This window comes from Triturus cristatus, chromosome 3_1 (assembly GCF_964204655.1).
Source record: "Triturus cristatus chromosome 3_1, aTriCri1.1, whole genome shotgun sequence".
Taxonomy (NCBI): Eukaryota; Metazoa; Chordata; class Amphibia; order Caudata; family Salamandridae; genus Triturus; species Triturus cristatus.
The window spans coordinates 727458020-727474583 of NC_140583.1; the positions used below are offsets into that span (position 1 = coordinate 727458020).

General features: G+C 47.1%; 1 protein-coding gene across 1 annotated transcript in view; it reads left to right on the forward strand.

Annotated features, from left to right (window-relative positions):
* TALDO1 (transaldolase 1) overlaps positions 1-3234 on the forward strand; it is a 60033-nt gene extending 56799 nt beyond the window's left edge. Inside the window, exon 8 of the mRNA XM_085644864.1 lies at positions 2988-3234. Coding sequence (XP_085500990.1) covers positions 2988-3026 — 39 coding nt within the window. The 3' untranslated portion in view covers positions 3027-3234. The remainder of the gene's footprint in view (positions 1-2987) is intronic.
* The last annotated feature ends 13330 nt before the right edge of the window (positions 3235-16564 follow it).

Below are 16564 nucleotides of genomic sequence, written 5' to 3' on the forward strand. Positions count from 1 at the left end.
GGTCCAGAGGGTAAGTAGGGATAGAAAACCACAACTGGAAACAATTGCAGTAAAACCATCTCGAGGGTGGTGGTTCTCAAACCAGCTAATGCAATTTTTTTGTTTTTTTTGTTCCCCCCCCCCCCCCCCAAGAGAAAATGGAACCAACAGTTGTCACAGATGCTTCTATTGTGGCTGGATGAATTCCTCCCCCCCCCCTTCTACCCCTCGATGTTACACGGTCAAAGCCTGAATCCAGACCAATTGTTTATAAAGTTATTTTGTTTTATTTCTAGAACCAAGAAATACTTAGTAGCAGGTAAGGTTAACAATTCATACAACTCCACTTTTCAAAATGCAGTGAACACTGGCTTTGTAGGAACATTCAGATTCATTTTGCAGTTGAAAACCGCCTTCCTCAGCAGATCGTGTGAAGAGTCACACATGGGTTCTAAATATTCTCTTCAATTGGAGCACACAAACACCAGCAAATGCTTACAATTTGCATCTAGACGGCCAGAGCATTGTTTGAAAGGCAGTGCTCTTTTAATTAATTAGTCACAGGTGTAAATGCATGTTTTAGAATAAACTGCATTTGTGGGTTTTTTAAACTTTGGTTATCCAGAAATCTATTGCATCTCCAAGCCAATACAGTGGTTTATGAATCTTTTAATGTCAAACCACTTGACTTCCACTTTAACCAAACCTATTGTGACTTCAGAGCCTTGTTCTACACCCAAACCTAATTCTTTAAATTTGTTAGCAATGCTTCAAAAGTGAGACCATGCAGTCTCCTACCTGCATGGATATTTTAAAATGGGCAAAATGTCGGTCTCCCAGGTAACGTTATTCCATGAAGTAAATGCTTTTGCATTTGAAGTCAGAGGATACAATCCAGTTACATGTCGGGACTTAATTCGGTACAGTCAGAATTCCAATTTGCTTCAATACAGGTGGTCTTAGGAGATTTTTCCCAAGCTGTGATGGCTGCTAAGGCATTTTCCTTTAAAATTTTAGTAGTCAAAATATTTTTGGGAAGGTCTCACAGTATGTCCTCCAATCCGATGTCCACACTACAGCAGGCGATCATTCAAGCCTTATGACTTCAATGAAGATTCCTGGGGTGCAGTACCGGGACTCCCAAGTAATCTTTTTTTTTTATTCCTTCACCAGACTATTACCTCAAACAAGTGGGTTCTATCCACATTACAGCTAGGATGGTGCTTAGTTTTACACCATTTACAGTCCATGCCAAAAGTCCCATATCAGGCCTCTGCAAATGCAACCCGTTTTATGCGCTGTTCGAAGATAACAAGCAAAGCCTATGCTCACCTGCAGAGGGTGATCGCCTTTCAAAGGCTTATTTTTATTTAAACAAAATTCCTGACTTCATATCTGCTAATAGGAAGCATGATCATGAAACTGTTGGAGATGCCCTCCTGCGCGGAGTGTCTATCCAAGTATTGCTTAAGTGGCCGGTCCATAGGTAAAACGAATATTGGTAGAGCCTAGAGTTCAGTCTCTAAGGGTGGAATAAGGAGAGCTTGTTACCAGGCATACAAATTCTGAACCCCCTGCGCCCAAGTCATCATTACCACAGACTGCTCACATACAGGGTGTGAAGCACAACTTAATTACATAACTAGGAACGAGATTCGGATCTAACTTCTTGAGCAGTCATAAATCCAATTGGTACTCATTCAAAATAAGACTGGTCTAGGGAGGTCCAATATAACCACTATTTTCTGCCGCCAAAAACAAGCGGTCCCCTATTCTCACCAGCTGTCTGCTTAAGCACAATCTATTTGGCACTGGACTATCTGACATTAGCTCCAACTACTAGTGGAACATCTGCCAGAGATTAACAGACTTTGGTTACTTAAGTAGGGTGCAGCAAACTAGTACACGAGTTAGAGATGAAATAACCCAAATTCTTCAGCAGTAATCAAAGTATGCCCACACTATCTAAACGCCACCACAGAAACTATATGCTCACGTATCCCCTCCAGGCAACACCAACAGTCCGTGGGCATGCACTACAGGTGACCTGGTAGACATTTGCTCATTTTCCTCCACTACTTATGGTCAATTATGCAGCGAGATGGCAGAAGCAGACATCCACGACTCCTTGTTGCTCCAATTCATTAATCTGTGCTTCTGGGAAAGTCTATCCACCCAAAATTGTCAGTCAGAGCAGACCTATCTCTGTAGTCGGGTCCATAACAGCGTCCAATTCTCAGGGAATTTGACCTTGTGATGTGGCACCTGAGGTCTGAATTGGCTGCTTTTCTTGGTATTCATGGTTACCGGAGAAGTGCATGAATATTCTGTACAAAGCTCACAAGCCAACCACTGGAGCTTGTGCAGCAAAATGGAAGCATGTTGGCCCTTACTACGTACATAAACCCTTAAGTGTCTGTTCTGGATATTATATGCAATTTGTTACACCTCGAAGGCTGGGCTGGCAAATGCTTCCATTAAGCTTCAGTTGGCAGCAGTGGCTTCTTGCATACAGAGTTGGCCAACTAAATCCTTAATTAAAATCCCAGCATTTAATGATTTCATTAATGTCTGAAGTAATTCCTCCAAGGACCCCCTATGGTTCAAGCATGGGACCTCTATGCAGTCCTCACTTCGCTTGTGGAGACCCCTTTTGAGATCTGCATTGCATTTCACATTAATGTAACATTTTGGTGTGAATCAATTTCTTGTGCAGGGTTAAGTGAGTTGCACTCTTAAAGTAAAGAAGCCTTTATTCAAGTTCACATGCATTGAGGGGAGAATAACTATCTGAGGCTGAGTCTTTGTTCTAGTGCATTGTGGGTTTTGGGAATCGGAGTAAAAGTTTTATTTCCAAGTTAACTCAAAGTATACTTTGGAGAAACTGCTTGTAAATGTCTGCATCTAACACTAGATGACAGGGGTGTGCAGAGCTTGTGAATCTACAGCACTACGATCTATACACTGATAGCTACATGGCAAATAACCTTTTTTCTTTATTTTCTTAGGAGCGGTCGAAGAGCTGCATTTCTAAAAACGGAAACTAATGAACATTCCTACCAAACGGGTTACAGATTGTCAGCAGTTTGGATGCTCACTGTTTTTGAATAAAATGCGACCTGCAGTGTAGACTATGTTCAAACCTCATACATGAAGTCTTGCAATTGAAATCAAAATCCACTGCTTAGTTGTAGACTAAGATTCCATTTTTTTTGTACATGTTCATCTTGCACTAATAAACAAAAATAGCACTGACTTGAAGCTGTCTGATGGTTTGTTTCTTATGTAAGCAACTTGGCTTTGAGGACTGTATTTATGTAGCTTGCCATAATTATCTAAAGTCTTGCTGTCTTCCAAAATCGAGGAGCAAACTGCAGGTGAACTGTGCAGAATATAGGAGCTTTCATCAAGGTTTTTGGAAAAATTTACTTTTCTATAGATCAAACAAGTACTACTAGGCCTTATGCTGCTGCACTGCGCCTTACTTTGGTGTACAGTCCTAATTTGCAAATCTTAATTTCATCAGCGGTTTTCTCTGCTGCAGTTCTACTACCATACATTTCAACCCGATCTCCGGCACTCTAACCTACATTTAAGTCCCTGCTTGACATTCTTATGAATACTTTTAACTACAGATTCCTCGCATTGTGAATATTCCCCAGGTGTCTGACTGGATTCAGACACTTCAAAGCAGTACTTCTGGCACCAGAAGGTGGTGTGCAGATTCACGCTGACATTTTACTCGAAGTGGCAAACTCCACCCATGCATGATATCAGATCCTTCAGTCATGAATCCGGAGCTTCTTGCTTAGTTTCTTTTACCCTAGTTTTCAAAATATTTGTGTGCCAGTGATTTCCCCTCCCAAAACAACGAACTGTCGCAAGCAGATGGCTGACAGAGCCCCATGAAGTATGCCTGTGGTGCCTAGGATATTACAACTCCAGGTCCTGTAGCAAATGTGCCCATATGAACCCAAAGGCCACCTGGAGCTGTGAAGAAAAACTTTACCTCACCAGCCACTGTGACTCCATGCCATGACACATGAACCAGAATGTCCATTTTATGCTCCTGGAGTTGTTCCAGTGGCAGATTTTCATTGCAATCAAAGTTTTCTTGTAAGTCTACAAAGACCAGAAGTCCAAGCAGTAATCGTCGTTCCCCCCCCCCCCCCCCCCCCCCCCCTTCCTCTACTCCAGAGTAGGCACCATTATTCAGACTTCATCTTGACTGGTTCGCCCTCTGCACAGTCTATGCCCTCTGATCTGCTACTGGCTCCACTGCCAACTTTGGCCTTGCCTCCACTGCCCATGCCTGTTCTTTCTGAATCCACGATACTGGAGGATACCCAGCCCATCGTGCACTCCCAACTCGAAGCCAAAGTAGTCTGCACCTCAACCAAGGCCTCACCTGATCCTTCTGGGAAACTGCCATCTGGGTCTTTACCTCCCGGCTGTGTTCAGGAATTACACTACCTTTGGCACAGACTCTGATTTATAAATTTAATGAAGGGGAAACATTTAGCCCCCTCACTAAATATAAGGACAATTGCTATGAGAAATTGCAGGATACCAGTGGCCAAACACCACCCTGGATATTGGCCTGTCTTCCCATCCCTGCCATGGAAAAAAGTGCCTCCTGCACCATACTGATGTGGCAGAAGTGCGGGACTTGTAACTACCCACCATATATGGACTGTGCTAAAGGGTCCTCCAACCATGCCAGCTCCTACAGAACTTGCACTCCAACAAAGCGCTCGTGAATATCCTTTTGGGTGCTTTGGTGATCTGCTTGTGATCTTGAGTCAACAGGCAAATCACTAGTCTCTGTAGATCAGCACCAGGCAACCCCCGACTTTACCACTAAGCTCTCAGGCATATGGTGCTGGGTAAGTGCTCGAAGTAAGGTGAATCCCAACCACTACCCTACCACCCCACCTAATTGTGAGTCAAAGCTCCATAAAACCTACGGAAAACCTATGGTTCAAGGCATATGAGCTGCAGATTACACACTGTGCATAGATCGCCGTCTGGTGTTGGGCCCGGAGGTTTGCAGTGGTTTTTCCTCTTGGAAAGTCTTTGGAAGTCACGAGGTATGTGACTCCTCCTTTGGATCGTATTGCGCATGTGCTTCTGCTCCATCCTCAGATTGGTTTTTTTACGCCATCATGCTCGGATGTAATCTTTGCGCTCCGGTTCCGAACAGTTTCCAGTTCTTCTGATCGGTGCGCAATCCTCCCGAAGATCTGGTCCTGGCTGAAGGAATGACTCCATTCAAGAAGTGTCCTCTATGCGGGTCCAAATTTCCCCATACCGATCTCCATGAGGTGTGCAACCTCTGCCTCTCCCCTGAACACGAGGCTCGAGACTGTCCGGCGTGCAAATCCTTCCAGTCCAAGACCATTCGAGACAAAAGGTCGAGGAGAACCATGGCACACGTCAACAGCAATCCCAGACCACATCTTCGGAGAAGGAATCGATACTCCAGAAGAACAGCACACCGAAGAGGGCCTCGTCAGGCCTCCGAGGCCGACTCAGGATGTCGAGAACATCACTCCAGCACAGAGGGGCGTGAGTACTAACATCCACACCCTCAACTGCATCGAGGCTTCGGTCACGCCTTTGCCCTCGGGCCTAGGCACGACCAAAGGCCTGGCTTCCCATACCTCCCCTTCGGGCCTGGTTAAGCCTATCAAGCCTTCTGGCGGCTTGGGCTCAAGCCAGCCTACCGTCTGTGCTGAGAAACACTGCTCGGCGCCGAAAAAGAAAATATCCTCCTGCGTGCAGAGCTCCACACCAAAGCACTCTGCGCCAAAGACCAGCACCAGCTCCTCTGTACTGACACCGTCCCTGGAGCCGAGCAAAAAACCCAATGCCATCGACACCCACACCTCAAAGCCGAAAGTCCTCTCTGAGCAGAGTTAACAACCAGCCATCTTAAAGCCACACAGTTCAAAACAACGAACTGATGCAGACTCCAAGACTTAAAAACCTACGGCCCGACGCTATCAGCGCCGACGGATCGGCCACTCACTGAACTATTTCGGCCTGATCCACTACAAAAAACACTTGTCAAGGACCCTAAAACTTGACATTTGATGATCTGCAGCAAAACTATGCTGGACAAGCCTGCCCCAGCTCCACCTCCAAAGAGGAAAGACTTTGCCTTTGAGAATACCTTCACCCCTCCTCCACCTCCCCCACACCCTCTCCAGATAATGATTGTCTGATTACACAGGGGACGAGCCCCATGGCAACCCACAGGGGACCCCACTCCTACAGGCTCCCCAGACCCATGGGACGACTAACCTTCCAGACATCCCTAACGTCACACAGAACTATCTATACCCTTCAAGACCGCCCCCCTGGAAGACACAATGGGATTTAACCAACTACTCCATAGGGCTGCACACTACCACGGAGTGGATCTCCATACAGACCCCATGGAGGAGGACTTCCTCCTAGATACCTTCGACACAACACTGTGGGCCACTTCCATCCTGCCCATGCTTAAAGGCGTTATCAAGCACGCGCCGGATGTCTTTAAAGACCCGGTCAGGGCCATCAACCCTCACATCGACAAGGTATAAGGCCACCCCTACAGACCCCCACCTACATCAGAGGGCCAGCACCACTAGACTCCCTAGTAGTGTCCACTGCAAGAAAGCGTGCAAACTCCCAGGCATCAGGCAAAGCGGCACCACCTGATAAGGAGTCCAAACTCTTGGACGCATCTGGCAAGCGCACTGCATCCCAGGCTGCCAACATATGGCGCATTTCAAACACAAGCGCTTTTGGCAAGATATGACGGGGCACATTCTGATGAACTGGAAGCCATAATGAAACCCCTCCATGACAAATACAACAAGCATTGGCATAGCCAATGGGTCTCGCTTTTGGGACCTTATAAGTATTTAGTTATGAAGCACAATATCCTATAACTGTTGCATGGCTAAACACTTATAAGGTCCCAAAGGTGAGACCTATTGGCTATGCCAATGCTTGTTAATATGGCCATACCAGCCTGAATGCGCCCGATCTCATCCTTATGTACTGTGCTGAGATCATGAGTAATGTTAATCTATTGGTCGTGTTCTTACGGAGGCGGCCAACATGAGGCAAAGGTTGGAGGTGGTGAAAGCGTCTGCGATTCATAGATTGATCTTAAATTCTTTGTAATCTTAATAGAACGCACCAGGCAGGTTAGTATCATGCGATGGGAATTAAGTTTTGTTGGACCCCCTTCAGTTTATTTATGTGAAGTTGTTATTGTAGGAAATCGCTGGGCGCGGATTAAGCTACATTGTTCAAATGGCTCTAAGCAGGGGGCCCCCTGGGGTGCACCAGGACTTAAGGGTGTGCCCCCCAACCCAGAACAGTTGCCAGAACAAGTCAATCAACAAACATTGGAAATTCCTAACCTCCAGTGGTCTGCGTTATGCCAAACCACTGTTTGCTTTTAGTAGAGGATGCTTAATTAAAGACAACAATATTCTCAACAAACCAAGACTACAAGTATTGGCAAAAAAACTATTGTGTGACCTTCCCCCATGAAAGGACATTTCCCCTGCAGCAAGTGCAACATATGCACATTTGCCAAAAAACACAACAATTGGAACTGGGGTTCAGAACTCCATGGTTCCTGAAAAACTTTACCAATTTCAATAGCTTTAATGTAATCTATATTTTAACTTGACCCTGTGCCCTAAGGTATATAGGAATGACACTGAGAAAGGTTAAAGTTCGAACTAATGAGCAGAGTCTCTTGATGCTGTAAAAAAGCACTAACTAAATTGAGACATTACTTAGTAAAATTAAAACAAATCTGAGAATGTCCCTACTTGGTCCATAATAATTAAACTCTCACCACGAACCACTATTCTGAGCTTGGAAAGGTTCTATGAACAATGCTGTATTTCTCGATTGTACATGTGTAATAAGGGGCTAAAACAATGAGGTTGCATGGAATCAACTGATATAACACCACTTTACAAAGTTACACTGCCCTGGTTTTGAGAAATCGTTTCATTGACAATGCAGGACCAGCAGCTTGATGAGCGTCTGAGTATTTAACAAATTGAGATTTTAACTGTTATGTTTTGCTTTTATAGATGTTTTAGAATCCGTAATAAAGGCTTTGAGGAATAATATCTAATTCGTTTTTTAATATACATCTTTGTGGAAAGTGGTGTATCTTATAAACTGATTATATCTGTTTTGTGTGACTCTTTAAATAGGAAGAGAAGCAAAATGGAAATTAACATGTTTCATTTAACAAACCCCGATTTATAGACAGTGCAATGAACATAAATTTGTGTAGAAATATGAATCCGCTGGAGGATAGTAGTAAAAGTTTCATACATGATATTGCATCATTTTAATGTTTCCTGTTAGACCCTTTTCACGACAGTTGCCTTTTGGTATTAATGTGCAGAAGTGAAGATGTTAATTGGGAAGCAAACTAGTTATACTGCCACAGAGCATTGGACGATGTCAAGTCTGTTTCACGTTTGCAGTGTGACTGTTAATTTATTATGAAATGCTTGCGGATTTAGTGCGGACACGAAGAGGGCTTTTTGTATTTGTGCATTCTGCATTATAAAATGTACTGAACGCATGTACTGAATATATTAAAAATGGGTTTAACTAATTTCTGCAACATTATTTTGAACGCTGTAAAGGGCAGCAAAACAAACCAGCACGAACAGCAGCCATCCCTGTAACACCCCGTAACTGTAAAAAAACAAGTATAAAATAACAAGCAGGAAGTGGGATAAGGGAGGGGGGTGGCAAATGGTGAGCACTTTCGTGGCTGCTTTGATGTTCTCAGTGGCCGTGCGGCTCACTGAGAACATCAAAGCGGCCGCGAAAGTGACCAGGCAGGCTGCCAAATGGTGAGCGCACCCGGCGCACATGCACTGTATTTGGTGGCCTGAAAAGCACTAGTTTGCACTTCCAAATCCCTCGTTTACAAAAGCTCTCGCGAGCAGCGCTGGCTCAGTCGAGACCTAAAAAGGGAGCCAATGAGCTAATCCAGGAGGGTAAAACCAACACTCTCTGCTCCCTAGATGCAGCTAACACCGCCTCTAGGGCAATTAACACCAGCGTCGTCCTCCGTCAACATGCCTGGCTACAAATTTCAGGTTTCAAACCAGAGGTGCAGGCTTCCTGCCTGAACCACCCCTTTGACCAGGAACATCTGTTCAGCCCAAAAGTTGATGATTCCCTGGAAAAAATGAAACTGATACGGCGAAGTCTATGGGAGCCTTACAGTCGCACCCTCCCAGGCGCTCCCACCTCCAGAGGCTACTCCTCCAATACTGCTTCTACTTCCTATAAAGCCCCTACCCAATCCACCTTCACAAGGGGTTACCAAAGAGGCGGCTACAGGGGCAACAAAGGCAGAGGCAAGACTAACACCGCCCGCTCTGCCTCTACCCTACCAATGACTTCCCTCCACTCCCCCAGACCATCCCACTCCGGTTGGGGGCGGACTCTACAATTTCCTTTCTGTCTGGACTACTATCACCTCAGACAAATGGGAAACACAAATAATTCGGTCAGCCTCAAACTAACATCTACCCCCAAACCACGCCGAATGTCACAGGAACATTTGTCACTACTAAAGCAGGAGGTAATCTCCCTCCTACAAAAGAGTGCAATAGAACTAGTTCCTATCCTCCAACAAAATATGGGAGTTTACTCCCTATATTTTCTCATACCAAAAAGGGACGACACTCTAAGGCCCATCCTAGACCTCAGACCCCTAAATCACTATATACACTCACACCATTTTCACATGGTCACTCCAGCAGGTACTTCCCCTGCTCTCCCAAAACTACTTCTGTGCCACCTTGGACCTCAAGGACCCCTATTTCCACATTCCTGTTCACAACGCTCACAGGAAGTTTCTCATTTATAGTGGACGGTCAACACTATCAATTCAAAGTGCTCCCCTTTGGAGTCACCACAGGTGTTTACCAAGTGCCTAGCGGTAGTGGCAGCACACCTGCAAAGACAACACATCCATGTCTTCCCATACCTAGACGACTGGCTCATAAAAGCCAACTCGTACAACACACTTGCGCCACTATCCAACTACTTCACGAACTGGGCTTCACAGTAAATCACATGAAGTCCCATCTGCAACCGTCCCACATAAAGCAATACCTCTGTGCCGCCATAGACTCCTCAAAAGTGCTAGCCTATCCCAGTCCTGCCAGGATAGCAAACATTCAGGCTACACGCGCCAAATTTCAACCCGAACACACTCTTCCAGTGCGAGTGTTCATGCAACTTATAGGAATGATGGCCTCTTGCATATTCATAGTACCTCACGCAAGACTCCAGATGCATCCTCTCAGAGTGCTTAGCGCGCCAATGGAACCAGGCCCAGGGTCAATTGACAGATCTGGTGTTGGTAGACGGTCGTGCCCATCGCTCTCTGCAGTGGTGGACTACCAAAAACCTTTCAAAAGGGCGACCGTTCCTGGAACTGGTTCCTCAGATAGTACTGACAGCGGACGCATCGCTCTCAGGCTGGGGAGCTCACCTACATCACACCATGCAGGGCAGGTGGACGCCTCACCAAAAGTTACTCCACATCAACCATCTGGAGTTACTAGCCATATTCTTAGCCCTAAAGGCTATTCAAACGCATGTCTCAGGCAAGGCCGTCTTAGTCCGCACCGACAACATGACAGCCATGTACTATATACAAAAACAAGGCAGCACACTCTGCAGATCTCAGCTTGCAGAGAGCATATGGAGAGGTGCCATACCCCAAAAAAATCTTTCTCCTAGCCCAACATGTCCCAGGAGTCCAACACTATGGCAGATCTGCTGAGCAGACCAACATAACAGATCCACGATTGGGAACTCCATCCACAAGTTCTTCACCCATACTTTCAAATGTGGGGGCATCCACAGATGGACCTCTTCGCCACCTACCAACGCCAAATGCCTAAGCTTCGCTGCAAGGTATCCACACCAATCGTCCAAAGGCAATGCGATATGGATGAACTGGCCAGGCAGATTTGCGTACACCTTTCTGCCGCTCCCACTCATTCCATTAGTAGTGCACAAACTACAACACTCCCCCACTCATCCTAGTAGCTCCAACTTGGGCCAGACAACCATGGTACACCACACTGCTGGAACTATCTGTAGTACCGCACCAAAAGTTACACCTCTTCCACGCCTCTTAACCCAGAACCATGGAGAGATCAGGCACCCAGACCCTGCTCAGCTCAACCTTGCGATCCGGCTCCTGTAATCTTAGAATTCGGTTATCTAAATCTTCCCCCTGACTGTATGAACATCATTAGAGAAGCTAGACGACCTACCACTAGAGCTTGCTACACAGCCAAGTGGAAACGTTTTGTGGTCTATTGTCACAACAATAACTTCAATCCCCTAGATGTGTCCATTCAACACATCATAGGCTATTTACTACACCTACAAACATGCAACCTAGCCTACACGTCTATTCGACCACCTTGTGGCCATAGCGGCCCATCTACAAAACAGACAACTATCACTCTTTAGAGTACCTGCCATAAAAGCTTTCATGGAAGGCCTCAAAAGAATAATTCCCCTCAGAGTGCCACCCTCACCTGTGTGGAACCTAAACATCGTTCTCACCAGACTAATGGGGCCTCCCTTTGAACCTCTACACAAATGTGAACTTCAATTCCTAACATGGAAAACTGCTTTTCTGGTAGCAATTACTTCCCTCTGAAGGGTCAGTGAGATACAAGCACTCCCCATTCAAGAACCTTTTCTGCAAATGCATCATAACAAAGTTGTTCTCTGCACTAATCCCAAATTCCTCCCTAAAGTAATTTCTCCCTTTCATCTAAACCAATCGAACTGCCCGTATTCTCGCAACCACAGACCATTGCAGAAAGAGCTCTCGACACACGATGTCAAACGAGCTTTCTCTACTACATCGAGAGAACACAACCCTTTCGTAAGACCAAACTGTTCGTATCTTTCTCACCACCACACAAAGGCAACCCCATCTCCAAATGTGGGATAGCTAGGTGGATAGTTAAATGCATACAGATTTGCTCACGCAAAACTAACGCATCTGTTCCCCCTAAAGCCCACTCTACACGTAAGATAGGGGCTTCCATGGCATTTTTAGGAAACATTCCCTTAGATGACATCTGCAGGGCAGCTACATGGTCCACACCGCACACTTTCACTAAACATGATTGTGTAGATGTGCAAACTAAGCAACAAGCTAGTGTGGGCCAGACTGTACTCAAAACATTGTGTTCGAGGCATATGAGCTGCAGATTACACACTTTTGCATAGATCGCCATCAAGTGTTGGGCCCGGATGTTTGCAGTTTGTTTTTCGTCTTGGAAAGTCTTTGGCAGTCACGAGGTCGGTGACTCCTCCCTTGGTTGGTATTGCGCATGGGCTTCGGCTCCATACTCTGTTTTTTTCTGCCATCTCGCTCGGATGTAATACTTCGCGCTCCGGTTTCGAACATTTCCAGTTCGACGATCGAAGCGGAATCCTCGCTCATCGCGGTATTCAGATCCAGATCTCCTCAATCACCTTTTCTTCGACACATCTTCGATTCCAGTCGACGGCGCCCTTCGGGCCTATCCAAGCTCCGGTCCCGGCTGATGGAAAACTCCATTCAAGAAGTGCCCTCGATGTGGGTCCAAATTACCCCACACCGATCTTCATGAGGTGTGCAACCTCTGCCTCTCCCCTGAACACGAGGCTCGAGACTGTCCCGCCTGCAAGTCTTTTAGATCGAAACACTATTCGAGATCGAAGGGCCAGACGAAACATGGCGCACTCCTCGACCTCCGTTCCAGTCGACATCTTCGGGGACAACGTCGAAGCTCCGGGACAGCAGCACACCGAAGAGGACCTTGTCGGTGCTTCCGAAGCTGACGACTCAGATGTGGAGGACATCACCCCGGCGCAGAGGGTCGTGAGTACTATACCCCCTCCCACACCCGCGCCGACACCCAAAAAGGCTTTGGTCACGCCTTCGCCTCCAGGCCTAGGCAAGACCAAAGACACTGCTTCAAACACCCCACCTTCGGGCCCGGTGAAGAAGCCTAATAAGCCTTCTGGCGGCTCGAGCCTGCCAGCTGTGCCGAGAAACACACTTCGGCACCGAAAAAGAGACCAGCCTCTACCTCGACACCGAGCTCCGCACCAAAGTCCTCGGTGTCGAAACCCAGCCTTTCGGTACCGACTAAACATCAGGCCCTCGGCACCGACACTCCCGTGCTGAAGCCTACCTCGGCGCCGACCAAAAAATCTGAGGTTCCAAAAAAGCACTGCATGGACAAGCCTAAAGTCATCGGCCCCAAAACCTTCGGCGCCGACGGAACAAACATTATCTCAGGAACGGTATACACCGGATCCCTTGCAAAAGACACTTACCAAGGATCCAATAACTGGACATTTGGCACTCTCTTCTAAAAAGACATTTGGACAAACCGGCTCCGCCTCCAAAGAGGAAAGACTGTGCTACCTCCCTTTTCAGAGTGCCTTCCCCACCTCCTCCACCCTCTCCACCTCCACCCCCTTCTCCACCCCTGCCTCATCGCTCTCCAACCCTGTCTCCAGACCATGATGATCAGGGGGACCCATACTACGATCCAGGGGATGTGCCACAAGACCCCACCCCTACAGAATCCCCAGACCCATGGGACAATTATAATAATCCAGACATTCCAGATGTCCCACAAGATGACCTTTATCCATCCAGGCCATCTCCACCAGAAGACTCATTAGGCTTTCACCACCTACTTTAGAAGGCGGCACATTATCACGGGGTAGAGCTACACACTGACCCGGTAGAGGAAGATTTCCTCCGACACCTTTGATACCGCACATAGGTCTACTTCCATACTACCTATGCTCAAAGGGGTAATAAAACATGCATCAGAGGTTTTTAAAGACCCAGTCAGGGCTAGGGTCATTAACCCACGCATAGAGAAAGTATAAAGCTGCCCCCACAGATCCTGCCTATATCCAAGGGCCAGCGCCACTAGATTCCCTAGTGGTCTCCACTGCACGGAAGAGGTCAAACTCCCAGGCGTCAGGCGAAGCACCACCACCTGACCGAGTCAAAGCTACTGGATGCGTCAGGAAAGCGCACTGCGTCACAGGCAGCCTATATATGGCGTATTGCCAACACTCAAGCGCTATTGGCCAGATACGACAGAGCGTATTATGATGAACTAGAAACCATCATGCACCACCTCCCAGAAAAATACAGAAATGGGGCCAATGAATTAATTCAAGAGGGTAAGACCATAACTAACACCTCTATACGCTGTGCCTTAGACGCAGCAGACACAGCCTCCAGGGCCATTCACACTAGCGTCGTCCTCCGTCGCCATGCTTGGCTGAGAGTTTCCGGCTTTAAACCTGAGGTACAGGCCTCCATATTAAATCACCCATTTGATCAAGAACATCTATTCGGCCCAAAGGTAGATGAGGCCCTCGAGGATGGACACAGATACGGCAATCTATCGGAGCCCTGCAGTCACACCCTCCTAGTCGCTCCTTTCGCCGCTCTTCCTTTCAGGACACAGCCAGAGGCGGCTACTCAGATAGCGCTTCCACTTCCTACAAATCCCCTGCTCAATCCACCTTCATTCCACCTTCACAAGGGGTTATCAAAGAGGCGGCTATAGAGGCAATAACAAAGGCACAGGCAAAACAAATACCGCCCGCTCTGCCACACTGCCTACCCAATGACTTCCCCTTGCTCCCTCCAGACCATCCGACTCCGGTCGGGGGCAAGCTACAAAATTTCCTTCACGTCTGGGAGACCATCACCTTAGACAAATGGGTGACCCAAATTATTTGTTCAGGGTACTGCCTAGAATTGACATCTACCCCTCCCAAACATTCCACCCAGGCAACGCCCAATGTCACAAGAACATTTCACGTTACTAAAACAGGAGGTAATCTCCCTCCTACAAAAACATGCGATAGAACAAGTCCCCACCAGTCAACAAAATTTAGGGGTCTACTCCCTATATTTTCTGATGCCAAAAAGAGACTAGACTCTACGACCTATTTTAGATCTCCGGCCTCTAAACACATGCATAACATTCGGACCATTTTCACATGGTAACACTTCAGCAGGTACTTCCGCTCCTCTCCCAGAACGACTTTCTCACCACACTGGACTTGACAGACGCATACTTTCACATTCCGGTACACCATGCTCACAGAAAGTACCTCAGATTTGTAGTGGACGGGCAACACTACCAGTTCAAGGTGCTCCCATTCGGGGTCACAACAGCACCAAGGGTATTCACCAAGTGCCTAGCGGTAGTGGCAGCACACCTCAGAAGACCGCACATTCACGTCTTCCCATATTTAGACGACTGGCTAATAAAAGCCACGTCCTACAACCAATGTGTACATCACACCGCCACTACATCCAACTACTTCACCAGCTAGGTTTCACGGTGAACTACCAAAAGTCCCAGCTAATACCATCCCACACAAAGCAATACCTCGGTGCCACCATAGACACCTCAAAAGCCATAGCCTACCCCAATTCTTCCAGGATTGCAAGCATTCAGGCTTTGCGTCAAAGATTCATACCTCAACACTCTCTCCCAGCAAGAGTGTTTATGCAACTAATAGGGATGATGGCCTCTTGCATTTTCATAGTGCCTCATGCAAGACTCCAGATGCGTCCACTCCAAGAGTGCTTAGCGCGCCAATGGAACCAGGCCCAGGGGCAACTGACATCTGGTGTTGGTAGACGGTTGCACCCATCGCTCTCTGCAGTGGTGGAACACCACATCTTTCCAGAGGTCGACCGTTCCTGGACCCGGTTCCACAGATAATCCTAACAGACGCATCGCTCTCCGGCTGGGGAGCTAATCTACTACACCTCACAGTGCAGGGCACATGGACGCCACAACAAAAGTTACTCCACATCAACCATCTGGAGTTACTGGCAATCTTTCTAGCCCTCAAATCCTTTCAGACAGATTTTAGGCAAGGCAGTCCTTATTCGCACAGACAACATGACAGCCATGTACTACATTCAAAAACAAGGCGGCACACACTGTCTACAGCTCTCAACTAGCACAGAGCATATGGAGATGGGCAATTCCACAAAATCTTTCTCCTAGCCCAACATGTCCCAGGAGTCAAACGCCATGGCAGATCTGCTCAGCAGACAGACGCAGCAGATCCACGAGTGGGAACTTCACCCGCAGGTTCTTCACCTGTTCTTTCAAATGTGGGGGCATCCACACATAGACCTCTTCGCCACCCACGAAAACAAAAAATGCCCAAGCTTCGTCGCAGATACCCACACCCATTGTCCAAAGGCAATGCGATATGTATGAACTGGTCAGGCAAATTTGCGTACGCCTTTCCAACTCTCCCACTAATTCCATTAGTGGTGCGAAAGCTACAACAGCACTCCCTCACACTAATTCTAGTAGCTCCAACATGGGCCAGACAACCGTGGTACACCATGCTGCTGGAACTCTCGGTAGTGCCACACCAAAAGTTACACCTCTCACCATGCCTCCTAACCCAGAACCATGGAGAGATCAGACACCCGGAC